This window comes from Cydia splendana, chromosome 1, assembly GCF_910591565.1.
Source record: "Cydia splendana chromosome 1, ilCydSple1.2, whole genome shotgun sequence".
Classification (NCBI taxonomy): Eukaryota; Metazoa; Arthropoda; class Insecta; order Lepidoptera; family Tortricidae; genus Cydia; species Cydia splendana.
In genome coordinates, this window is record NC_085960.1 from 12,614,814 (window position 1) to 12,642,158 (window position 27,345).

At 38.4% G+C, this 27,345-nt stretch overlaps 2 protein-coding genes across 2 annotated transcripts in view; one reads left to right on the forward strand and one right to left on the reverse strand.

Annotated features, from left to right (window-relative positions):
• Positions 1 to 1,198: 1,198 nt before the first annotated feature.
• On the forward strand, positions 1,199 to 8,987 carry LOC134795529 (ribosome biogenesis protein NOP53). The gene is made up of 8 exons (XM_063767420.1): positions 1,199 to 1,381; positions 4,142 to 4,301; positions 4,761 to 4,974; positions 5,284 to 5,465; positions 6,128 to 6,247; positions 7,035 to 7,246; positions 7,695 to 7,891; positions 8,784 to 8,987. The coding sequence occupies exons 1-8, from the start codon at positions 1,260 to 1,262 to the stop codon at positions 8,948 to 8,950; spliced, it is 1,374 nt and encodes a 457-aa protein (XP_063623490.1). The 5' UTR covers positions 1,199 to 1,259; the 3' UTR covers positions 8,951 to 8,987.
• A 388-nt stretch (positions 8,988 to 9,375) lies between these two features.
• LOC134794800 (mucin-2) overlaps positions 9,376 to 27,345 on the reverse strand; it is a 76,782-nt gene continuing 58,812 nt past the window's right edge. Inside the window, exons 2-6 of the mRNA XM_063766598.1 lie at positions 26,566 to 26,638; positions 15,518 to 15,561; positions 14,120 to 14,288; positions 13,673 to 13,788; positions 9,376 to 13,484 (exon numbers count right to left, since the gene is read on the reverse strand). Coding sequence (XP_063622668.1) covers positions 9,876 to 13,484; positions 13,673 to 13,788; positions 14,120 to 14,288; positions 15,518 to 15,561; positions 26,566 to 26,632 — 4,005 coding nt within the window. The 5' untranslated portion in view covers positions 26,633 to 26,638 and the 3' untranslated portion in view covers positions 9,376 to 9,875. The remainder of the gene's footprint in view (positions 13,485 to 13,672; positions 13,789 to 14,119; positions 14,289 to 15,517; positions 15,562 to 26,565; positions 26,639 to 27,345) is intronic.

Below are 27,345 nucleotides of genomic sequence, written 5' to 3' on the forward strand. Positions count from 1 at the left end.
AATATATTGGGACATTTTTACACAAATTGACTAAGTCCCACAGTAAGCTCAAGAAGGCTTGAGTTGTGGGCACCCAGACAACAATATAATTATTCAATATACAAATATCTGTCTCATCAAACAAATAAATTCCCTAACCAGGATTTGAACCCAGAACCATCAGCTTCACAGGCAGGATCACTAGGCTAGGCACCCACTAGGCCAGACCGGTTGTCAAATATAACCAAGATATTCTTTTGAACAAACTGCCATATCACTGCTGGTTTCAATCTGTGCCCTTCATAATCTACATACTTACTGCTGTCTGTCTCTCATGCAGTCTAAAAAAATTAAGTGTGGGGTACAAACTTTGTGTCGCTCGAAAGTCGAAACCCTCTTGCCTTATCTCCTGATCCACCTTTCAGTACTGGTCATCACTCAAGTAATTTTCCAAATTTCTGGGAATACTTCTAGCTCGAGACAGAGGTTAAATATGTGCCATAGCGGCTCCGCCAGCACCATGCTGTACAGTCCATACGCACGAGGGAATACCATGCGGACACGAAGATTTTTTTAGCTTAAGTTGTTGAATTGCGGCACTTACCTCCAACTTCGGCTTCTCCATTAATTAATATTTTTTCAGTACCTCGTGCTTCTACTGAGTCTACTGTTTCTTTTATTAGAATTCATTTATTGTATTTGTAAACCAACAAGTGTCAATACTGTCAATGTCACTGAAAGATGGCACTAGAAAAAACCGATTATTTTTAAATTGTCAAGAGCTAATGTCAGAACGTCCCTACTAATTTTGACAGCTACCTTAAAAAAAAGAATGTCTCTGGTTTTTGGCTTCCAATTATTGGGTCGTACATTATTGGGTCGGGCTTTCTCGACCTGTACCAATAATGCGCAGCCCAATAATTGAAAGCCAAGGGACTCAAATTAGTGGACGCGAATTATGGGGTCGTACATTATTGCCCTGTGAAAAGAGTGGCTTCGTATTATCGCCCCGGACCAATCTTGCGCGGACCGAGAATGCTCAACCCAGGAATGTACAGCCCAATAATACGCGTCCACCATGGACGCCAATTATTGGGCTGTACATTCTTGGGTTGAGCATTATTTGGTTGTACATTAGTGGCTCCCAATAAGAGCTGTCACTGCTGTCACTGTCAGTGTCAAATCAAATAATCATTGTCACATCACAATCACGCTGTCACTTCAAAACGCGAACTTATTCGTGTACCACATGATTGTAGTATTATTTTAAATAAACAATAATGTCTGTTGTTAAGAAAAAGAAGCATGTGTCCAAAAAAAACAAGAAAGCGTGGCGGAAGCACTGTGATATTACTGACGTCGAGGCCTTTCTGGAAGACCAACGACTAGAGGAGAGATTAGGGTGAGGTTATGTTTACGTGTTTACAGCATGCTGTTAAAATAAAAATTTGTAAATACTGCATTAGGGCTCTCCCTGAAGATATGTAATAGATAGATAGATAAAACGTTTATTTGGAGTAATATCGATAATTATGACTTATTATAGATAAACAGCGATCACCTGCGAACCGCTTTAGCAATGTTCTAAAAGCTTACTTTGGCCTCTAAATTCAGTCAATAACTACGATCATATAATTCATAATTCATATATTTATTGCATCCATGGTAAGTACACAGGTGTTACATAGGTAATAGATGTTTCACATGGGCCCTGGTAGGGCACGGCAATATTCTTAACTCTAAGGATTGAGTTTGTATGTATGTAGGTACCATTAACAATGTCTTATTTCATTTTAAATTAATAAATAGTTGTAAACATTATATAATTTTTACTAACATCAATAACAAATTATCAAATTATATGTCACTAAAAATAATAAAATTAAATATTCATGCTTAAATAAATGTTAGGTACAGTTTATGTCAAAAATATCAATAGGTATATAATGTTAATTTAAAACTATCATCAGCGTTTCTTTCTTTTTTTTTTATAAAAATAAATGTGACTAAAGCGGTTGCGGTAGCGGGAAGAAGGTGGCGGATTTCATATCACCCATCATCTCCGACATCATTAATTTTTCTCTATCCAATGGCACGTTTCCGGCATCCTGGAAGTATGCCCATGTTATTCCTCTCCCAAAAACCTCCAATCCTGCATCTTTCTCCCAATACCGTCCTATCTCCATTCTCCCAATATTATCCAAAATTATTGAACATTATGTTAACCGTCGTCTCCTATCTCATCTTAATAAACATTCCTTATTTAATCCCCTCCAATCTGGATTTCGCCCCGGGCATAGCACAGTTACCGCTCTGGTTAAAGTCACCGACGATATTCGGTTTAATATAGAATCAAAAAAGCTTACTGTCCTTGTCCTCCTTGATTTTAGTAGTGCCTTCAACACGGTAGACTTTGAGATCCTTCTAGGCACACTCAACACACTTAACATTTCCCAAACTTCATTATCTTGGTTCCGTAGTTACCTTTCTGGCAGACGCCAGCGTGTTAGAGTAGATGACAAACTGTCCGACTGGTGTGAGCTCACCGCTGGCGTCCCGCAAGGAGGGGTGCTTTCTCCACTCCTGTTCTCTGTTTTTATTAATGGTATCACCACATCGCTTACGTCTTCATACCATCTTTATGCAGACGACCTACAAATTTATGCAGCGGCTAGTATAGACGATCTTCCCTCATTAATTGCTCAGATTAATTATGACTTAGAGTCCATACGGGATTGGGCGTGCAAATTTGGTTTAAAAATTAATGCTCAGAAGTCACAGGCGATTGTCATTGCCAGTCCATACTATGTAGACAAGCTCTCGGACATGGTGGTACCTGACATTTTGTTTGATAGGATTATTATCCCTCTTTCCTCTACTGTCCGAAATCTGGGTATCATCATGGATCAGACGCTTTCTTGGGCTCCTCACGTAGCCGAGGTGAGCAAAAAGATTTTTGGATCTCTCCATTCTCTTCGACGACTACAGAATTTCCTCCCTCTTCACACCAAACTAACTCTTGCTCGTTCTCTATTGCTCCCTCTTCTTGACTATGGCGACGTTGCATTTTTGGACCTTACTGAGGAATTGCTGGATAAACTTGAGCGTCTACAAAATGTTTGTATCAGGTACATATTTGGCCTCCGTAAGTACGATCACATTTCTGAATTCCGCTCTCAGCTCGGGTGGTTACCGATCCGCCGACGCCGAAATGTGCGTGTCTTGTCGTTGCTTTTCAACGTACTCTTTAACCCCTGCTCTCCATCTTACCTTACCGAGAGATTTAATTATCTGGCTGAAGGCAGTGAACACCGCTTACGTTCAAGTGCTAATCTTACGCTTGCTATTCCCCCGAATAAGACACGATCGTATGCGAATTCGTTCACGGTACGCGCGGTGAAGTTGTGGAACGAGTTGCCCCTGTCGCTCAAACGGTCCCAGTCTGTAGCGTCACTCAAGGCTAATTTGAAGAAACGTATGCTTTCTAACCAAGCGTGATTTGGTTAAGTACTGATATTTTTTTTTTGTTGACACTTGTGTGTATATATATATATATATATATAAATATATATAAATATATATAATTATATTATATGTAATATATGTTTAGTATTTATGTATGTAGCATGTATTTTATTTTATAATATTATTTATGTATTTTATTTACTTTTGGACGTTTTGGTTAGTTTACTTTTAAAATGTTACTGTGCATTCCGTAAGTTTGTCTATCTAATTTGAATTCTCCCCTCATCTACTCGAAGGTTAGCTGGAAGAGATCCCTTACAGGGATAAGTTCGCCTTTGTACCTTTATTTCTGTAAATATTATGTAAACCTGTGTTGTGTACAATAAAGTGATTACTACTACTACTACTACTACTAAAGCATTTCATTTGGAAAAAAATATTAAAGCCAGTTATGTTCTCCTGCCTTCCCAACACAATGTTGGTATAATATTCAACTCAGTAGGGTAGGTATATCTCTCCGAATCTTTCGCGAGGTTAAGAAGCTCCGCGCAGTGAGTTTTTCGAATTTTTTTTTTGAAGAAGAATTTTTCGAGTCATATCCATGTAATTTCTTTGTTTGTGTTCGGTACACATCAACAGCTAGGTATATACAAAATAAATTTACACATAAGAAATATTTTTTATGATTACCTTGCAGTAAATTTGAAGTTAAGCCTGATGCAGAGTTGTTTGTAGTGGACACCGCAGGAGATGAAGTAAAAGTAAAGGAAGAGAGGCCCCTCACAGCTAAAGCAAAGAAAAGAGCTAAGCTTGCAGAGACTCCTAAATGTTATGAAGTCCTTGTACCCTCTTCAAAGGTAAATAAATAGCCTCATACCTTTAAAATTTAAAAATTATTAACAAGAGCCATTGTAGGAATTTAACTTTTAACCTTTTGACCGCTAAAGACGTCAACTGACGCGCGCAGCTGCAGTACAATATCAACCTTCGTGCATTCCGACAAGGATCACGATGACGCGTCGCGCACGATAGGCGTGGCGTTCAAAAGGTTAAGAAAAAAAAGTACTCATACAACATTACCAGCTAACCCAATTTCTTAATGCTTAAAATGACCTTGGTCTTTGAAAACAGTGTGACATTGAGTCATCATTATATTGCTTATTATTAGCCACAGACGGCAATTGACGTCAATGCAAAATCGTGACAACGACGAATTTTACCCCTGTGGCGTCAGTGGCACGGGAAATGGATGCGAATGGTTTGACGTTCAAAAGGTTAGAAAACATAAAAATAAACAAAACATTATTATTTTCCAGGTTCAAGATCCCAATGCAAAGCGTAATCATGTTAATCCAACGGGTACAAAGCCAACAGCACTTAGCAAACTCAAAGAGAAACGGCGCATTGAGAAAGGAATTTATGAAAAGAAGGCAGAACTGGCAAAGAAGAATAGGAAGATGGCATTGAATCAGAAAAGAAAAATGAAAAGAACCCGGCAAAACTTTGGTTTAGATCTCTGGGGCCAGGACTGTGAGTGGATTAGATATGTATAGCTGTTTTTATGGTACCTATTATAAAAATCTTATTTTAGTCTTCTAATGAAAGGAATGAAGGTACATAAATAAAATAGTTTAGTATGGTTGACCAGTTAATAATTATTAGCTACTCAATCGATAATTTTTCTTGTATTAATAAATATTTATAATTCAATTTTGAAATGGCAACAATATAATATCTATAAGTCTCAAAACAGTCAGAATTCTTTGCTTTGATTATACTTCACAACCTCCACTTTCTGACATTGTTAATTTCGAATAAAATTCTAACCCTCTTTTGCAGTACCGGAAGCTAAGGGCATTCCATCCACTCTGGTTGATGACTTTGTGTCAACAGAGGCTCAGCTTCACAATGTACTGCCGGACCGCAGGCTACGACCTAAGCCTCCACTGGCTAAAACTGTTGTCAACAGGAAGGCTGTTGAGCTGCCTCATCCTGGAATCAGTTATAATCCTTCATTCAAGGTATGGTTTAATTTTGTATATAATTGTCAAATGAGATAGCAATAGGAAGAATAATTTAGTAGCTAGAGTTAGACCAAGAAAAGTCTGCAGTGATTGTTATAGCCCACAAAGTGCAAGTGTTATTTATACATCATAATTTCATAGAAGTTTGACGTTTAAAATAACATTTGCACTGCGTGGGCTATCAAAATCGCTGCAGACTTTTCTTGGTCTAACTCTAATTAATATTACAACACAGTTGATTAGGGTAAAATGAAATCAATATATGTTTCTAAGATTCATTTTATCAGTTATTTAATTACCAATATAAAATTAGTAAACATACATTACAGATGTTCATACAAAAATATGTAAATTGTGCAAAGGTTTACATCAGCTCTCTGTAAGGTATTCATTTAAAGTGTGAAATGAGAAGGATTGAAGAAAAGATACGCGAATGTATTTTGTTAGTTAATTTATGGTTCTACGAATGTGTAGGAGGTTACGCGTCTTTAAGGTGCATAATAAAATAGACACAACTTCAAAAACCACTAATTTCTTAATTAATAGCTTAATGTCATGACTGCTTTACGACTATTACGACTCAGTCATCAAATCTATTGTAATCAGCAAACACATACATGCGGTTAAAAATAGAGCTAACAGTATATGAACATTTGCAGGAGCACCAAGAGTTGCTGCAGCAGGTGGTGCAGCATGAAGAGAAGATCATCAAGCGCGGGGAGCACCTGCAGCGCGTCACCACTGGCATGTTCAGCAAGGTCACCGTGCAGGAGAAGGAGGTAAACTTCTTGAACAACTGCTAGATAATAGTACTACAGATGTAGTGAATAATTCTTTTCCATCGCATTTTCTAGGAATTCTAGGAATCGTTCATATTTGTCATGTTACTTCAGTCAACCTCAGTACTTTTTGTATTGAGACTGACTGAAATAGCATGACACGTTCGTGAGATCCGTAAAAATACAATGGAAGAGTATTATTCACTACATCTATACAAAAGTCTCACTGTCAAACGAAACCGATATTTGATATCAAGTTCTCCCTCTAACGCTTATGCGTCACGTGACGTTTTCTCTTTCTCGCTTATAATCAATACCTTAACAATTGGCCGGGCTTAGCTTTCTTGATTCATCCTAATGGAACATGGGGTCCGCTTTGGAACCCCAATTCCATGAATTGAGGCAGGCTTTTACGAAAAAGCCTAGTTTTATCAACCAATGTTCATGAAACTAGGCCTAAACAGGATTAATCCGATTTCGTCGCGGTGTTTTCACTGAAGATCAATTTTTACAGTTGACTGTACATAAATAAGCTCAGATAATTAATATCTGTTTAGAATGTACGAGCAGGAATCTGAACTTATCGTCGGGGTTTCGTTTAGACCAGCATTTCGCGAATGTTGAGTGGGCCCTGAAAGTAGGTAATATGTACTAGGGCATCTGAGCTTTACCGATAATATTTTATTCCCGCTTTTTAATACGGCCGAATTTAGCAGGTATTGTTAAGTGGGTCGGAGCCCAGCCAACTTTGGGAACCACTGGTTTAGACACATCAATGTACTTCCAGAACCAATGGCGCGAAGAGATGAACCTCAACGAGCAGCCCCACAACCCAGCCGAGGAGAGTGGCTCCGACTCCGAGTACCGTGCCGTCAACCCGCCTGTGCAGAACAAGAAGAAAGACCACAAGGCCAGGAGGAAGCAGAAGGAGAGGCTGCTCGAGAAGGAGAGGCTTAAGAGGGAGAAGATTGATAAGAAGAAGATTACTGATCTTTACAAGTGAGTGCAAGAACTAGGTACCTTTCCTTTCCTTTTTCCTTTCCTTTATCCCTAATAATAGCGGAAGCACTAATCTTATGCTCGTCCAAAAGTGTTACACAAATAATAGGATAGTATATAATGAAATACGTGAGTGACCCGTTCTTAATATATTTAATATGTCTGTGTCTCACGGAAGTTTTGTTATTAAATACATAAATATTAAAAAAAATCAATTAATTAAAGTGGGACATGCCACTTGTTTCCATACGTAAGCTGTGTGTGTAACGCCACTATCCCAGGGCCCAAGCGTGACTTTTCAGGCCTATGCGTCGCACGTCGCTTACATTCAGACATCGCAAGTTAAATAGAATTAAAAAGAAATGGGATACTATCTAATCCAAATATGGCGAAGTGTGAAGGCGTAATAAAGGTTATTCTGAGACTTTTACATTGTTTTTTTTGACAGACTACGCAAGCTCCAGTCGTCTATAACCACAAAGGAGCAGAAACAGGAGAATCTTCGAGAACTGCGCTCGACCAAACGCGCGGAGAGAGCGGAGACGGCCCCGCCGGCATTGAACAAGAACAAGCCACCGCAGAAGGAACCCGACTTCGTTGACCCAGCTGACCTGAGCGGGAACCTCACCAGACTGGCCCCTAGCAGTACGTATAAGTACCAAGACTTTATAGACAAAGAGTAGTGGTAGGAAACGAAATGCTGATGCCTCAGCAACTCTAAGGCTCAACAAGAACAAACCACCTCAGAAGGAACCTGACTTATATGACCCTGCTGACCTCACCAGATTGCCCCCCTAGCAGTAAGTATAAGTACCAAGACTTTATAGACAAAGAGTAGTGGTAGGAAACGAAATGCTGATGCCTCAGCAACTCTAAGGCTGAACAAGAACAAACCACCTCAGAAGGAACCTGACTTCGTTGACCCTGCTGACCTCACCAGATTGCCCCCCTAGCAGTAAGTATAAGTACCAAGACTTTATAGACAAAGAGTAGTGGTAGGAAACGAAATGCTGATGCCTCAGCAACTCTAAGGCTCAACAAGAACAAACCACCTCAGAAGGAACCTGACTTCGTTGACCCTGCTGACCTCACCAGATTGGCCCCCTAGCAGTAAGTATAAGTACCAAGACTTTATAGACAAAGAGTAGTGGTAGGAAACGAAATGCTGATGCCTCAGCAACGCTGGGGCTGTACAATAACAAACCACCTCAAAAGCCATCCGACTTCGTGGACCCAGCTGATCTGGGCGGGAATCTCACGAGATTGGCCCCTAACAGTATTCTACAAAGCTAAACTATATTCGTGAGAATGAGAAATAGAGATACATTACTCACTCAGATGAGTATTTAAACGCGTGAAGTGTGCCGATATAGCTGTAATTTATTTATCTCTTTTTTATTTTACATGATCCTATTGCGTCAGAATTGGGTCGACTAATCTAGAAACAAAGCTCTGTTCATGGTTTATTTAACTAATTGATTGAATGTGCTTTAAGCTAATTTGCTCCTTAGTTCTAAAGTAACAATGTCTATTCCAGCGAACCTTCTCCGCGAGCGCTTCGAATCCCTGCAGCATCGCGGTGCCCTGGCCGCCACCAAGCTGATGATGAAGAAGAAACGCAAGGTCAAGAGCTACTTCAAGCCTGGACACAAGGTTACCGACAAGGAGATCGAGAGGTATATTAATAAGAAAGATATTAAGTAAGCGTTTGTAAAGACGGGGAAAAAATAAAAGGTAAAAATTTAAATATTTTTTATTATGCTCTAGTCCACTTTTTTTTTTGTTTCCTTATAGTTTAAATTGCCTATGCTGGTTTGAAAATAGGCTTCTTTCACTCTATTTTTAGCATTAACTTGAACGAGTTAACTTTAATTACAATATCACAGCAACCATAAATTATACTTTGATTTGAGACTAAGGGTTAATGAGTGTACCTTTAGTACCCTCAGGCTAATATGTTGTAGCTATCATGAGTAATACTGACACGAAATTTTGAAATCTATAAGTTTTAATTAGATTAATATGTATGTGTTCATTATTCTCCGGTACGGTGCCGATGAACTAAAACGTGTAAAAAATTCACATAGTGAAGGTTGTCAAATGAAAAACAGTAAAAGTTTTATTCTTTTTTTATTAAATTTACTATAAAAAGTCCTTAACACATTTTACACAACTAAAAATAATCTACTTAAGAGTATTTTACAGTAAAATCAAGTTGGCAATGTAACAATAGCTTAATTAGGCTAAAATAGGTAACTCAGTAGGTTTTCAGGTTGTTCTCCCAAATATGGGGAATACCCAAGTATCAGAATAAAAATAAAGTCTATAAACCATTGTTTAATAACACAACGCAATAAGTTAACTAGTTACATGCTAAGGCAACGTACCAATCACCATTTTCAACAATAATATCGATATCCGACAATCATAATTGAAAAAGATGATTTAACAAAATTTGAGCCTGAACCTTCTATCTACAAAATCACAATATTTTACAACTATGTATATTTAGGGATGATAACATACATAGATAATATACAAAATACAGACTACACCAATTGCTTTGTAACGAAAACTCATACTCATCCCTAAATATTTTGAAGTCACTCATTAATAACTTTATGTTGAATCAACCCCATCTAGCGGCGATCGTGTAAAGCGATCGTAATAGCTCCAACGCTCTTGTGTCAGCGGGCGTTTTGGGTTCCTCATTGGGAGGCGCAACCCTAGCCTCCGCGATAGGGTTGTCAACAACGGGAAACTTTGTAGTCTTTTGTTCAATAGGGGTCGTTCTTACTAAGAATTTTTTGACACCTCTCCGACTGGTTGTAGTCGTTCTAGGAGCTTGTGTGGTTTCTGTGTACAACTCGGTAGTCGTCTCTATATTCCCTGTAGTCGTCGTAGATGGGCTTGATAACGAGTTGATGGCGGAAGGATTGAAATTAATGCTTTTTCCTCTTCTTTCGAATTGTTTGGGCCTTATTTCTTCTAGAGCAGCGACTTTATCGCTCCTTTTGTAGTTTTTGACTTCGATATCAGTGACTGTCGTAGGAAGATCCTCCGCGCTTTCTTCTTTCGTGATTTCGTCCATATCTTTCTGCGATACCGCCATTAAAGCTTCGAGTAGCGCTTTCTTAGAAGCTTCCGCCGTTGTATTATGGTCATCATCACAAGTTTGCACTAATAAAAGGATTAGTCTCCTCACTGTTTTTGACTTTGTCTTTTTCATAACATTCATCAGTTTTTCCGTTGTTGTAGCGTTCATTCCACCCATGATTTCTTTAGCTTTCTCTACCACAGTATCAGCAATAGTTGTTATATCTTGTGCAGGCTCTGTAGAAGTAGGGTCTTTAATCAATTTTCCTGCTCTTTCTTCTTTACCATTTTTTGGTGTTGTTGATTCGTAAAAGACTGACGAAGAGACCGCTTGTTCGCTTGTTTTCGTTTCTGTGGCTGGCGTCGTTAGAGTATTTTGAGCCCAAGCGTTAGTTTGTCTTGCCAGTTGTGATACTCCATGTTCTTGAGCCGACGGACTTAGACCATCATTCAAGGTTATCGGGTCTATAACGGTGCTTTGCCAATACTCGAAAGTAGTGGGCCAGTTGAAATCAGATGTTTTGTCGCTCTCTGGGGAAGTGAACACGTCAGAAGTTGGCGTAACTGTATAAACTTCTTCTTTTATCGTGGTACTGGGTTGAGTTGTAGTTTGTACTGTCGTCGTTGATATGTCTGATATTGTAGGTGCTTCCAAATCTTCGGAAGGCTTCTTAACAGTTGTTTTAGATTCCTCTAAGTTGATTTGTTTACCTTGACGCAAGTTATTTTGTGGTGTTACAAATGATTGGCTGTGCGCTCTTTGTAATTCTTCCTCATTTTCTAATTCAATGCTACTATCGGCTTCAGTGAAGTACACCGGTGTAGTCTCAGAAATACCTGTGGTTGTTCTTATCTTTTTACTTTCAAAATTATTGTCCGAATCGGTGATTGGTGCAATGCTTGCATCGGAAACGTCGACCCCCCAAGCGGAAGGTAGATTTGTCACTTCAACGTACTCGGTCAAAGGTTTCGCATTAGTTTGTAAGACCTCTTTGCCATATGGAGAATTGTTAGAGTTGTTTTGGAATCCACCATATCTTTGTCCCAAGTAGTTGTCTTCCGTTGTGGTTACTGTGTAATCAGTACTGTTGTTTGCCAAAGTGTTTACGTTAGATGCAACCGTATTAGTAAATGAGAAGGGAGTGGTGTTACGAGCAAACGGAGTTGAGGCAGTAGTGTAAGACGCTGATATTCTTCCGCAACATCTGAAGGGATTTCTAGGCGTCGTTGGTTGCACAGTCGTCGATATGAATTCAGTGTTAATTGTGCTGGGTGTGGTCACTGCGTCGTCGGATACTGTCGGATAATCAGTGGCAATATTTAGAGATTTGCCGTCTCTTAGAGAAACAAACGGTGACCTAACTTTATTGTCGTCGGAAAATCCTAATATCTCATCATCGTCTTCGTTGACTGTAGTGGTTGGCTCAGTGTTGTAAGATTCTTCAGTCGTCAAAAGCATATCACCGAAAGATGGGTGGGTTGGACGAATATCCGAAAGCACTTTTCTAAATTGAACAGGGTCTTGCAAATAAGCGGATAATGCGTGTGTGAATACTTGAGCTAATTCTCTAATTTGAGGCGAGGTAGCGAGAGGATTTTGACTCTGCTGCACAGCCAAGTCATCGGCCAATTCATTGTACGTACCATTGGGGTCTAGTTTAATTTCTTCTAATAACTCAGATGTTTCTGTACCATGGCCAAAAAGTTTGCTGTATTTATTAATTGTGTGCTGGCTAAACAGAGCTGGTAAAGCGTCCTCCATGGCGCCATAGTCTTCATATGTCGGTGTGCTGGCTTCGCTAACCTCTTCAGGAGATGCAGTCGTGGACAGATTATCTAAAGCCGTTGCGTAGTAGATAGCCAGAGTGTGTAAAGTTTTTGGAGTTAGAGACGGTGGTACGAGAAGACCTTGTCTATTTGGAAGGTCGCCGTAATATTTCTCAGTGAGTGTAGACGGAACGGTAGGTTCAGTTGGTTGGAATGTTTCTAAATTCAGTTTCTTCAATAACCTTTCCCTCCGCTCTTGGTATGAAGGTTCCGTAGTTATCTGGTTGAAATTAACAGTCGAGATCCTGTCGCTGGCGGGTTCACCATAGTACTGATTCCTTGTTGTTTGTGGGATTTTGGTTACGGATTCGAAATTATTTTTTGGTTCTATGGACACTGTCTTTTCTACATTCGGAGTAAACTGATCACTTCTATCTGTAACTTGAGCAACCTTCTCAGTAGTACTGGCCGCTAAAGTCTTATTTCTTTCCTTTTCAAGAAATTCCTTTAGGGAAGATATTCCAGGTCTGGTGTAAGGTTCGCGTCTGTCATTGAAAGTAGTAGAATAACTCTTCGTGTAGGGTAAGAGGGTTGGTCGTTTTGTAGTAATAGTCACTTCTTTAGCACCCTGATTGTTCAAAGTTTTATCTCTAAAATCGTACAATGTAGTCAAAGTAGGGTTGCTTTTGGGTTTGCTAAGTTTGAGCGGTTGGTGGTTGGGAAGATTGGGCGTGTAAACTGGATAGGGGCGATAGTTCTTATTGTATGCATCTTGTAAGTATTGCCTATTTTTGTTATTAGTGAACGAAGCTGTCTCCGCTGCGACTTGCATCTCCTTAAGGCTGTTGTAGTCTCCTGCGGCCTTATCAGTTCTATAAGTCGATGACTCCGTGTACGTAGGGAGGGTAGTCCTGGCAGGCGCGTTACCAAAGTTGTTGGCTATCAATTGCACGAGGTTTCTCCTCCTTTTGTCGATGTTTGTCGTGGTTTCAGTCTTCAGCGTTGGGTTAACTTCAGCAAAGTAAGCATGGAAGCTTCTAGCGGTTGCTTTAGGTGCCTCAGTTTGTAATCTTTGCCTGTGTCTTTGCAATCTCTCCGTGGTACTAGGAACATTCACCGACGACCTCCTAGATTCGGCCCTGGCGCTGTTGTCAGCAATTTGCTGGAGGTCAATATTCTTGCTAAGACTTTGGGTGATCTTTTGAGATTTCTTTTGCTCGTTGGAGTAGTACTCGGCGCTGGACTCATAGAGGGCAGGCGCGGAGGCGCAGTCCACCTTGAACCACCAGTCACAGATGAGGTGCGACTGGCTGAAGATGGTACCGTTCGGGCAGAGGAAGGATATCTTGCGGGACGTGTCGCAGATGTGGAAGACCTGCAAAAAGAAATAATAAACATGAAGACAATATGGCTTAGTGCTTAAGATGTAAAGCTCTTTTTATTTTAAGCAGGAAAGAAGATTTCGCTGTTTTAAACCACCTTGCAATTTAAGAGATTCTTTGGTTTTGATACACTTCTGATACACTTTTGATACTTAATAGTGAACACAGATTGTGTGTTTACCTGGCAGTCGGTCTCCAGGTCGGCGTAATAGCCAGTCGGCACGTTCTTGCAGTTGAAGCCGGTGTTCGGGATGCTCGGGTATGCTGGGAAGTCCACGCCCGCCTTGCCGATTACTCCTGTAAGTATAAATTATTTTTTAGTTAATTAGGTAGTTAGGTAGCTAGATAAAAACGGGTCAAATAAGGTCTCATTATTATTTTATAAACATGAATTCTCCGTACTTATTGCCAATGCAATAAGTCAGTATTCAGTAAAGGTCATCGTCACCAAACTTTAATACGGCCTGCTGCTGGGCTCAATGGTTTAGGTATCTTCTCATTATAGCCCAGCGGATGGTGGCGTAGGTTAAACCTGGCTATCATATATTCTTCTACTTAGGGTTCCAGGTGAAAAAAACATCGTTGAGAAACAGCTCTGAAACCCTTTCGCTGTGTGGTCAATACGTACCTTGATGTTCCACCAAATCCAAGTCAGGCTGCGAGTCAGCAGGGATGAGCCTCTTGACCAAGGTCCGACCTTCGCGATGCTCAAATCCAGCAGCGCCCATCGCTTGTGCGAGAGCTGTCAGGGTTTCGGCACTCGGAGCCGCTGACGGCAGCTCAGCTCGGGCCGTATCCTGGAATTAATTATTATTATCATTATCAGTCTATACATACATAAGTATGGTGTACAACTAGGCTTTGACTTCTGTATGTGTGGGGTTCTTCCACGGTGCACGCTTGCCACAAGGCTTAAGAATGTGTGCAGGTTTTTTTTTTCTCCCGAAGAACTACCTAGGGGTCATCCATTCATTACGTCACACGAATTTCTAGGTTTTTCTACCCCTCCCAGGGGGGGAGTTTTGTCACACTTGGTCACATTTGGCAAACCCCTCCCCCTGGTGTGACGTCACATTTCTTCAACGAAATCGGCAAATATTTATTTGATATTTTATCAACATATTTTTGACAAAAGAATTTTTTTTTTTTTTTACTAGCCTATTTGAGTGTCCCACTGCTGGGCAAAGGCCTCTCCCCTTAATTTCCACGACTCCCGATTTGGTGCTTCCTCCGGCCAGTTGTTCAGGAAGCTGTCCAGGTCATCTCGCCATCTCCGTTTGGGCCTACCGCGGCCACGTCCCTCTACCGGCATCCACTTGGTGGCTAAGCTAGCCCACCTCTCCGGATGCATGCGGTAGACGTGACCGGCCCAGTCCCATTTGAGCTTAGCGGTTTTTTCGCCTACGTCAGCAATGCGGGTTTTAGAGCGCAGCGTGGTGTTTCTTATGCGATCAGTTACTTTGACACCTAGAATACTGCGCTCCATGGCGCGTTGGCAAAGAAATATTAGTAATTTTATAATCCAAAACTGATTAAGAAATAAAATTAAACGAATAAAAACGATTATCGTTTCAAAAACTAGTTATTTAAGTGTATATTAGCGTATAAAATAATTTAAATACATTTTCGGTTACAGATGAAGTTAAAGTGACGTCACAAAGTTTGTGACGCCTCCTCCCCCTTGTCACAACATGTCACATTTTCTTGACCCCCTCCCTCCCCCTAAACGTGTGATGTAATTAATGGATGACCCCCTAGATACATTTCTTCGCTGCATTCAAGGTATTAAAACGTGAAAACAGGATGTCGTTTGTAAGTAATTTACGGTAGGTGTGACAGGGTGCAAAAGGCGGAAAAGACGGTCTCATGTTCCCTTTCTTCTCCAGTGCAGCCAAGTAAAAATACAATTTTTGAAGAAAAAATTTGTACATGTTTTTTGTAATTGTATTTGCAATAGGAAAAATGGGACTCCTTATATTAGCGCAGGTACAAGTACTTAATGTGTGGTATTGTAATTGGAGTATACCTTTCTCCGTTGCACTCGTCGCGCCCCATCGCAACTGCTGGCTGCTGAAAAATAAAATATAAGTAAGGTTAGCAATGAATTACCACGTATTCTAAGTACCTATACATTTTGGGCTACCTAGTGTGAGTAGTACATGAATATTTGCCAACAATTTATTAATCTACATTACTCCGAGCATCTTTTGGGATACGGCTATACATAAGTATTATGCGAGGATGTGGGCATGAGATTCTGAATAACGCAAAAAAGTTACATGATACCGTACACAATACTCTCACGCCTCAAACATGTCCAGCACATAAATAACCATTCAACCGGCCATGACTCACAGAAAACCTAACCCAAATCTAGGTATGTAGACAATGCCCTAATAAATTACGCTAGTCATTGACAACATTAGCAGACAGACAAGAACAAAGGAGCAGGCGTGACGGACTCGGCGAAAGTGCAGTCACGATATGTGCAGCGTCCAGGATGACACAAACAGGTACATTTTAATACTTTCAAATCACGACTGGTTATATGTACCTACATAATTATTTCACTTTACATAACCAGTGTCCTTGCGTTATTGTTCTTCAAAAAGTTAGTATTTTTGTTTAACCTCCCAAGTCTCGATGTTCTTTTATAGTATAAAGACAGATTCAAATCGAATTTTAATCTATTATCGGCTGAGATCCAAATTTCAAACTGCAAACAATACTCAAAGCTTAGGAAGTTACGTATAAGATCTTTCTACCGTAGGGTGGTATTGCACCCGCCTGCATATTTCTTTGACCAATGTCATTGCATCTCACTCTCTTATTAACAATCTTATTAAGCAAAATGTGAGACGTAATACACATTGGACCAATATATTGGACAGGACAGGAAATATAATGTAGCTTAGGGTGGTATTCACATGCTTTTATTATGTGCGATAAGACTCGGTCGCCATCGAAGTTCTATTCCTCTTACCTACACTAAATATCTACCAAATTCAGTCCGATCTTGCATAATGAATGTACGGCTCGATTCGGAAAATGAATTAGATTTCTACTAGACTTCAACAAGTTACGATACGGATAATTTAAAGATATTTGTAAGATAGATATGTCAAATTTGACGTTTCCGCGATTCTGGAGGTCCTCTTGAACGATTTCGATAAGTTATGACTTAGATATCCAAGTCACATCTAGTCGATATCTAATGTAGATCTCTAAATCGTCTCAAGATCTTGTGATTATCTCGAAATCCGAATAGGCCTGTCAGTCGAGTCCTAGCAAAATATTGTAGCCGCAAATTTAACAACGAAGTTTTTCTTGTATAAACTATATGCGTAATTGCGTACTTAGATATTGCCTAGGACCCTAGGTAATGTACGAAACCGTACAGCTGCTGTCAAATGCAATTTCAATAATTTGTAGGTACCTACAACTTTTCAGTGAGTATTATTTTATCTATAGGTTCATATTACTGGGACGTTAAATTGACTGCATAGGTAGCATTCCCGTCTATACTCCTTGTGACAATAGGAAGTGTGTCAGACCGTAGCTTCGTCGCGTGCGCATATCTACGGTCGTGCGTCAAATTTAACCCGCGACTAATTGCGGCCCATTGTCGCTGTCGTGCGCGGCTGCAGCGAGCGTGGCGCATGCGCCTTTCCGGACGTGGCAATGACATTTATTTGCGAACAATAATAAGAAACTAAGTAGGTAATTTAAACATAATATGTGCATAAACAAAAACTTTGCATAGTGCAAACTTTGCATACCTCAATACTTTCAATATAATAGGCTTTACGAAGTGCTAAATATATCTACAGCTCGCCTTATGTAGCCTACGGATTCATGACACTGTTTATCAGTTTATCAGTTTATCAGTTTATTTATTGCATCCATGGTTACATTTGGTGTTACATGGTAAAAGTAAGTTTCACATGGGCCCTGGTAGGGCACAGCAATAGTCTTAAATCTAAAATAATTATGCTAGGTACTAGACAGTGTTAATGAAATAGTTATATAATTTAGGTCTTATAGCAATGGTTAGGAGATTGCAATTTAAATTTTAATACAACAAATTTATTAATGTCTGGTAGATATTATTGATAATTGAAGTTAACATTGAAATTGTAGGGTAGGTAGGTATATAATGTTAATTTATTTAATAGTTATGTCAAGATTTAGAAATTGTATGTCACACAATGTTTAATAATCATAATATGTAAAAGATAAATGAAATAAAAATAATAAAATGAGTAATAATTAAAGCTAATAACATTCGTGATCATTTTTGTCTTCCAAGAAATCATCCAATTTATAGTAGCACTTGTTAACTAATAAGTTCTTCAACAGTTTATTGAATTGTTTATCTGATGTCTGAAGTTTAATGTCGTCGCTGAGTTTATTGTATATTTTAATGGCCATCATTTTTGGGCTTGTTTTGTGTAGCTGTAGTTCTGAACGTTCGGGTGGCGCCAGGTTATGCTTGTACCTACTTTCATATCGTCGAGGACGGTCGGCAAATTTTGGAAAAAAATGAGGATATTTTCTGACGAACTTACAAATTTCAAATATGTAGATTGATGTTAATGTCAGGATTTTATATTTAATAAAATAGGGTCTACAACTGTCCGGTACTGTGATATTAGCTAGTGTGCGTATGCATTTTTTTTGCAATATGAATATTTCCTCTATATCTGTACTATTTCCCCAAAGGATTATCCCGTAATTAAGCCACGAAAAGGCGTATGCGTAATAAGCCGCCAGAGCGCATTCGAAGTTCGTTGATCGTTTTAATTCTCTTAGAGCACTTCGGGATTGTTACTTAATTCAGGAGTCACTAGTACCTAACTATAACAAGTGCGAGTCGGACTGCACACACATTTTACCACTTTGGAAGTGTCTCTCGCGCAAGTGTCTCTCTATTCAGTTTAGAAAAAAATGATATTAGAAACCTCAATATCAGTTTTGAAGACTTATCCATAGAAACCCCACACGTATAGGTTTGATGAAAAAAAAATTTTAGTTGCAGTTCTAAGTATGGGGAACCCCCAAAATTTATTGTTTTTTTTCTATTTTTGTGTGAAAATTAGTGTCCGACCGAAGGTTCGGTTTCGGTTTCGGCCAGTTTCGGCCAAAAAATCATGTTTCGGCTGTAGTTTCGGTTTCGGCCAAAAAACGGCCGAACCTTTCGGCCGGGCCGAAACTTACGAAATGGTGCTTCGGACAAAGACCAAAAGTTGGGGAATAAGTAGGACAACAATACTAATACATATCTACATATACTGATTCATGTATAGGTACAGAAATTAACTGGTTTATTATAAAACACAATTCCACTAATGAGAGCGCCACTGGACGGTCGACGCAGTCTTAAGAGGCTGTCAATACTTATAAAGCGCACACTGTCTAATTGTATCGGAGTGAATGAGATAGCACTGTCGCACGTAGCCGTTGGCCGAGTATCAGCTCGGCCCGAGTCGAACGATGTCTTTTTCGCTCTTATTCAGTCATTTTTCTATCTACCTCTAATAGCAAATTTTAAGCGAGGCTAAAGGCTACGCTCAACTAGGGCCGCAAAGTTGATTTTCTCAATAGTTAATATTTAGCGAAGCTGAACAGCTGACTATTGATTAAAACGAAGAAAAAACCCTTAAAAGTGTCCCCAGTACAGTTTTTCATACGAATGCTCGACCTTAGCCTCACTTTTTACCTCAATTTACCATGGGTTTGTGCTCCACATGTCCTCTACTTCAGCTTAGCCTTTGGCCTCGCTGTGCTATGCTCGGCCTGCGGTCTCGCTTTTTAATACAATGGACATTGGTTGGAGTCTGTCCTTAACTACTTATCCTGAAGCCTGAAGCACTGCTTTGACTTCGCATGAAAGTTCGCCTCACTGGGGCACTTCGGACTTTTAGGCCCAGGTGTAGATCGGTACCCGGCCTTGCGATATTGTTAACAAAAAATTTCGCGCTCGCTGCGCTTGCGTTTTTGGTTGCTTTTTTGGTTGACCCTGTATCTACATGTTAGCTTGACTGGTGAATGAATAGAGTTAGACCAAGAAGATTCTGCAATGATTTTGATAGCATACGCAGTGCTACTAGTGCAAATGTTATTTATACGTCATCATTTCATAGAAGTTTTGACGTTTAAAGTAACAATTGCACTGCATGTCTTATCAAAATCGTTGCAGAATTATCTTGGTCTAACTCTAGTAATTTTCTTAAAAAACTGCTTAAGTAAGTTACTGATCAATTTCAAGGACATTGGGTGTTGACAGCCCCATAATATGTGTGTAAAAGCGGTTTTATGACATTTTTTCAACGATTTTAACAAGTCTACAAAAGTTTCGGTTTCGGTTTCGGCCGAAACTAGAGCCAAAGCCGAACATTCGGTTTCGGTTTCGGTTTCGGCAAAAAAACATGTTTTGGTCGGACACTAGTGAAAATCTTAATGCGGTTCACAGAATACATCTACTTACCAAGTTTCAACAGTATAGTTCTTATAGTTTCGGAAAAAAGTGGCTGTGACATACAGACGGACAGACAGACAGACATGACGAATCCATAAGGGTTCCGTTTTTTGCCATTTGGCTACGGAACCTTAAAAATGGGTCTCCTTTTTTCTTAATTTAATTTGTACGGAACCCGCGGCGGGCGAGTCCGTCTCGCACTTGTCCGGTTTTTATTTTGAATGCAAATGCGTGAATTGTTAATGAAAATACAGAAATCTCTATATGTAGGTATTCCGACAAGATTTGAGAATTTCCCTCATTTCCTCATCGATCCGAAAATCAGAACTGGATTTCGTGCGGAAATGGGACGAACTTGGAACTATATCCTTATAAAGAAAAAAAAAACAAAATCAGTTCACACACGACGGAGTTAGGTAACAAACACACAAAAAAAAAGATAACCTCCTCCCCTCCTCCTTTTTGATGGCGATTAATAAATGTCGTTAATTCAAATAAATACTCCCACTTTATAGGATACTGAAACGATTTATTTTACCACGACCTTATAGATCTAACGTCAATCAAAGATCAATATCATTTCGCTGGCAAAAGAGTAGTCTAAACGCACTTGTCAACAGATATGATCCAATAACATTGAGGAGGTCAGGACCCCGCCTTTCTTGACAAACGTCAGTACAGTGTTAGAAAGCGGCAGGTTATTGTGTGTGTTCATTATTTGGCGATTAAAATCACCGCTAGGCATAGATCATTCTGAGCTGTGAACATGATTAGTATTTGTTGGGAGAAAGTTAGGATCGACATGAATGCGAGTAAGGTGATTGTAGGACAATAATGGCACAACATGGGCACAATAACTGTCTACATTGAACGTATAGTATCAAACGAATCTTTTAAGCATTATTTATTACGTCTAGCCAACTTAATGATATAAATACGATCATAGATAATGGTTAAAACATGTATAATTGTAGGTACACCTATAGAGCATATCGGATGGATATCTCTGTCAAGTGATGTGTGGTGGTCATTTAAGTCAAATGATTAGGTTGTATCCAGTGTTGTATCTGGCTTTAGGTAGGTACTCCAGAAACTCTTTATTTTATGTTCAAGATTAAATCAAGCCTCCGTAGACATAGACAATAGGTACCTTTAGTGCCATACTCCAAAATTCCTGTAGGTATACGACATTTTGTAATTTTTTTTCTGTTTAATCGATTTTAGAGGATTCCTAATACCTTTTTGATGCATAATTCAATGGACTTAGGAATAAACCACTGCTATTTTTCTCAATCTCAATCTAACCCAATGATAGTTTTTTTTAACACAATCACTGCCCCCGACGCACATGTGCGTCCACCGTTGTACAAGTTTGTTCCTAGGCCACGCCCCCTGGCAGTGAATGCGTTAATTATTGTAGTAATAACTATCAAACTTTAAACAATATTAAATAGATGCCTAGTGCTTAAATATCCATGATTGGAGAGAGTAGAAAGTGATGCTGATTCATTAGGAACTTAATGGAGCTAACGATCAATGTACCTAGGTACTATAGATATGAATAAGTATCCTCCGAGTATATGTCCTCCATTATTTACATGTACTATGGAATTAACATGGACAATCGTTAGTTATCGTCACGGTACTTAAATACCTATGCATTTGACATATCCAAATAAACGTTATATCTATATACCTACTATCGAGACAAAATGTAACTTTTTCGTCTGCCATTAATGCCATTATTATCGATAAGGAACTAAAATCATCCTTATTAAACCAGTCTGAAAAAAATCAGGCTCAACCAATTAACATAAAGCTTAGCTAATAGGATAATCAAATCTTGGTGTAACGTGTGTCTGAAATAAATAGCTGATTTAAAAAAAAGGTCAATAGAAAACATCCAGATACATGCATTCTTCTATCAACCAAAAGGTTAGAGAAGTTTTATGTTTCGGCGCCAAATACAGAACCTATTTCCTTAAAATTAACCGATATTTATGAACACTTTCTATTGTTACTGTACAATACGACAGCAAATAGGTACTGTAGGTAGTGGTAGCCGTAGAGTTCAATAAGATCACTACGCGGTTTTATTGTTAGGTATGCCTAATTAAGTGCTTTAATATTTTTAAGCTGAGCCTCTATTGTTCTACAAGATATAAGAAAGCAAACCCATAATTACGTGTGAAATTTCGTTATCAATATCTAAATCCTCAGTACTAGGTTGTTATTAGTGATGTGCCGTTACCGGTAACATACCCAAGGTGGGAAAATTTCCAGTAAGGTTACCGGTAAGATTCCCAAGAATCAGTAATTTACGGTAATATTCAAATTAAGTAACTGTCAACTTAAGTTGTTTTACATTAAATCATTACTTGTCAACAAATGCATCATACGAAGTGCAAAAAATCAACATAGGTTTACTTTTCTAGTAAATTCCCAATACTACTGGGAATATTCCCAATGTTACTGGGTATTTTCCCAATATTACCAGGAAGTATTCCCCTTGCCTGGGCAAGTGGGCATAGTCAAAACCAGTTACCTACTCATTGAATAATACCAGAATTTAAGTAAAACTAAAACGAAAATGTAAAAATCACATTGATTTAATAATAATCATGAGTAGGTACAGTACATTGACATTGTTTTTATATGTTAAGTGGTCATTTTTTTATAGCTTAATAACAAAGATGTAATAATATTCTTAAATATTTTCTTATTTTTTTCTAGTTTCTATTTATTAATTTTGTTAATTTTATTAATTTTATTGATTTTATTTGTTTTATTTGTGTTATTTGTTTTATTTGGTTTTTGTTTTATTTGTTTTATTTATTTTATTAGTGACAGAAAAAGGCCCGCAATTGACGAACTTCGATTTTTGCGGTGATAGCCAAGTACGGGATACAGCGTAATACTATATTGCTTCGCAACTCCGCTAAGATTAAGTGAAAGAGATAGCTGATGCTACGAGTGGAAGAGACGTAAAGATAATTAAGCCATTTCTACATGTTTTATAGATGGTCAAGCAAATCTTGTTAGTAGAAAAAGGCGCGAAATTCAAATTTTCTATGGGACGATATCCTTTCGCGCCTACATTTTTCAAATTTGCCGCCTTTTTCTACTGACAAGATCTGCTTGACCCAGTATAAATTAAATTAATTCAATTATAACGTAAGCGTTCAAGTACGAGTATATTACCCGCTTTTGGGAATATTACCGGGAAGAATGGTAATTTACTGGTAATATTCCCAAATGGGAAAATACCGGTAATGGTATTTTACTCTCGGCACATCACTAGTTGTTATTAGCACAGTCTTCACAAGTAAGATAAATAAACAATGTAAAGGCTTGCAAATCGCCTAAGGCTGTTAAATAATGGGCATTACGAATAAAACAAGCGTTGGTACAGCGAGTCCTATCTGTTAATTTATAGGTATGCAAGCGTTAAAAAAAATCAAATCAACGCTTCAAGTCATCTTTAGGTTTATTTGTTCCTTAAAGTCTGTAGGTATGTATTTGTATTTTGAAATATAAAAATATATATTACCTACAATAAAATACACATTCCTTGCTAATTAGCATTTAGGGATTGTTACTTATTGCTTTGATTAAGTATTTGAACATTATGTCTTGGTCAGAATGAAGCGCTGGTGGCCTAGCGGTAAGAGCGTGCGACATGCAAAAACTAGTGCCTACGCCAATTCCTGGGATTAGGTTGCCAAACGGATCCCAGGCTCCCACGAGCCGTGACAAAATGCCGGAACAACACGAGGAAGATATATGTCTCGGTCAGAATAAAACCAATGGCATAACAGATTATCAAACCAATACCTACCGGACCTATCAGACATCTGGTTATTATTTTGTTGTTTATTGTATTTAGACTGTTCTAAGTTGATAATCGACATTGAATCGAAAAAAAAGGCGGCGGTAGGCGAATAAGGTATGTACTTGCTGTAGCAAATATCCAGATGTATGATGTATGAGAGCGTAATCAGATTAAAAATCATAATCATATATTGTTTGTTGCTGAATGCAGGCCCAGATCCCAAGTGGGATAAATATTAAATAACATGGAACCAAATACGAGCTCAGTACCAAACTTCGACAGAACACACGAGGGATTTAATTGTCTGTCGGATAGGGCAAAGGCGAAAGTTACAAGTCGTTCATTAGTTTTGACGAGTTATCGTGAAACTCCATTGTCTTATTGATGCCTTATTGGCATTCTATTACGTGTTGATCGCCTTTTGTTTTATTTAGATCATCTTGATGATGTGTAAACACAGAGGCCTATCATCGATTATGCGGCGAGGTAACATATCGATCGAACATTGCTATGCAGAATTTATTTAGTAGGTACATTATAATTGTGAAAGTAACTTTGAATAGTTACTTTGACGTTCATAAGATAACTAAATCTGATAGCAGAAGCCATATATAACTAGCACAACGAATGACTAAGGACTTTAAAGATGTAATAATTTGATCTTTCGATCTTATTATTAAACGATGTCATTTATGATCAATGGATTTATAGTTCATAGATTGTGTCATTTATGTCTCAATTGAGTTAATACAACCTTAATGTCGTTGGAGATGACTTCATAGATACCTAGACATTTGACGCGTCTTTATCTAAAAGCGCATTATCAGATCGTATTGAACACAATTCAGCTGTTGACATTCTATTACTTCGTAGCATTACATTGTACCCGATTCTAGATAACAGGCTTAACTCAACTTGCAAATTTGACTAGTAAACATGAGTTTTTAGCAAATGCCAGTACCTAATTTAATTTTTCATATAATTAACAACCTGTCAAACAGCTAAAAGGAGCAGTACATTCCAATGTTTGTAGTTTACTAGTAACACTGCTTAGTGTTCGACCCGTGATCGCGAGAGGCAGTTTAATGAGCTATCATATTTGTCAACATGTCAAGATTGTTGACGGTTTGACGAAAGGTTTAGAGGTTTAGTTGAGCAAGATATTATAAAGCAAAACCAATTTGGTAATAAAGTAATAAGGTAATTTAGGGATATTCAGTACAGTTTCTTATGGTTGGGTCCGTATAACCGATGAAATTGTACGATAAAATTATTCACGTCAAGTATTTTTTACATAAAATCTTTCAGATATTCAATTGCGGCTAACACTGTGAAATAGAAAACAGTATAATATCCAATAAGGAAACCACAATACATCTCGCTCCATAACTGATTCAGTTTCGTCACATTAGTTATGACTTCACATGATAGAAGACGCATTGTAACCGACATTCAATGCTGTCTGCGGTATCCAGGAGCAATGTTTAATACCAATTCAATCCTCGTACCAATGCACCACGCTCACACCCATGTAACTGCTAAAGCTAGCTAGGGCAATTCAATATCAATATAATATTGATACATATTCGAGAATAAAGCTGCAGTTTGCGGTTTGTTACGCCTTCAAAGAAGTCATTAATTAGATATGCCCGATATTATGCGCGTAAGTACGCTATGCAAGTTAAAATGCCAGAACTGTTTTGTATAGGAAAACTACATAATTTAATCGATGCCAATATAATGTCAAGTTAAAATGTTAAAAAATCACCTGTTCATTTACATTAATGAATTATAGAAATTTCGTTAAACGATATAGAAGCGACTAAATAAAAACAATTAATTTTGGTATGAATACCGTGTAGTAAAACTGTCTCAAGAAGATGAATATAAATATTTTATTTAGTTAGGTACTCGTTTTCGCTAGTGGATAGTCTGCTCATAAGTAATCGACATTATACGAATTTAGACGCATACCTATGTACACTAATAACGAGACTGACATTTCGGGTGTAGTTTATTTACAGTTACGCAACAGTGTGTTACCATAACCACACCCGTGAAATTACATGCTATTTATTTAAATTAGATGTCTATTTATGTACCTATTATAAGTATGGATGGTGCGATGGCAAGACGTCATATCAATCTAAAGGCAAGCCAAATGTAAGTGGTTTTACTTTTTACTCATTAGCATGTGTGAATTGGCAAGCTGATGGGAATGGAGTTTTTTGGATGCCATGACACCTGCCTGCCGGTATTCTTTTGTAAAATATTGTCAAAACAAGATCATCATAGCAATGCTCAAGCGTGGAATTGGTCCTCTGGCGCAAGACGGTCCGGAGACGGCATCCATAATTATTGTGATCCAAGATCATTGATCCTCGGGCTCTAATGATCGAGTTTTGCAATTGCACTGGCGTTGGCTAACTTTCTTATCGATATTATAATTTTGTTATGTTAAGAAATGCGAGTTCATGATGTCTTTGGAGCTTTGACTTTTTAGGTCCTGGATTAGAGCATCGGTACGAGTAAGATTATCGTAATTACGTCGTTTATCGCCGCGAATAAAGTTCTGTTACAAATGAAAGTTATGTTACACCATGGTTACACCTTTGAGTCTGTACCAGCACAGTTGAAATATGACTAATAAATTAAATATAACAAGGAATAAAATCTATGTATGTATCCATTAGTGGTGCTTGGGTACACGGGCTTGACGGGTATTTGTACCAAGTCGATCCAGGAAAATTAGTTGGTCACTTACAAATTGCCAGCAAGGTGAATATCAGCACAGCTCGCGTCATCTCGCAACCGTTCCACCTCCGCCGCATATTACTCTGAAACAAAAAATAAACAATATTATAGCACTGACTAGACGAATTACGAATTATATAGGTGTGTTATGATCTTGATAAAATATTTGTACTTATTTTGTAAAAGTTCGTTACAAGCCCACGAAATAGGTCTTTTGTGGTGCCTAATGGAAGGTATCATTTCTCCGAAAGACTTTTTGTTGTGTGACTTGTGTGCTTGCATTGTGCCTGCTAGAATATTTATTATCGATGTGGTGTTGCAAGCGTATTTATTTATACCTACCATTTTTACAAACTAAGCTGAATGTCAAGATATCAGCTAAGGTACCTAATTAGTATGTGTTGGGTAGTCTTGATTTCGAACTCTACAATACATATTTATGTAGAGTTTACAAAAAAATACTAGTTTGACCTTTTAACATTTAAGACATGCTTTCTTGTTTTTATTTATAACCCTTGTTGTTAATAAATCTGGTTCGGAGACAATTCGATGTGCACAGCACGGGTTCGCACGACAGGCGAATTATGTTTCATATCTTGGTTTGCACATGCATGAATTGCAAGTACCTACCTATACAGGGCGATTAAGTAGTTATTTGCTATTTTATTATTCTTTTGAACAAAGTTCTTGTGTTAAATCATCACTCTAAAATTAAATCCCGTTTTGGTTACCTTCGTAATATTACTTAAGTATAGGTATGTACCTGAAAATATAGTTTAACATTTACATA

Excerpts from the sequence above, each read along its gene's own strand:
- LOC134795529 (XM_063767420.1), top strand. The coding sequence starts at position 1,260 with ATGTCTGTTGTTAAGAAAAAGAAGCATGTGTCCAAAAAAAACAAGAAA. Across the intron at positions 4,975-5,283 it reads AGATCTCTGGGGCCAGGACT|TACCGGAAGCTAAGGGCATT; the intron begins GTGAGTGGATTA and ends CCTCTTTTGCAG. Across the intron at positions 6,248-7,034 it reads TCACCGTGCAGGAGAAGGAG|AACCAATGGCGCGAAGAGAT; the intron begins GTAAACTTCTTG and ends ATGTACTTCCAG.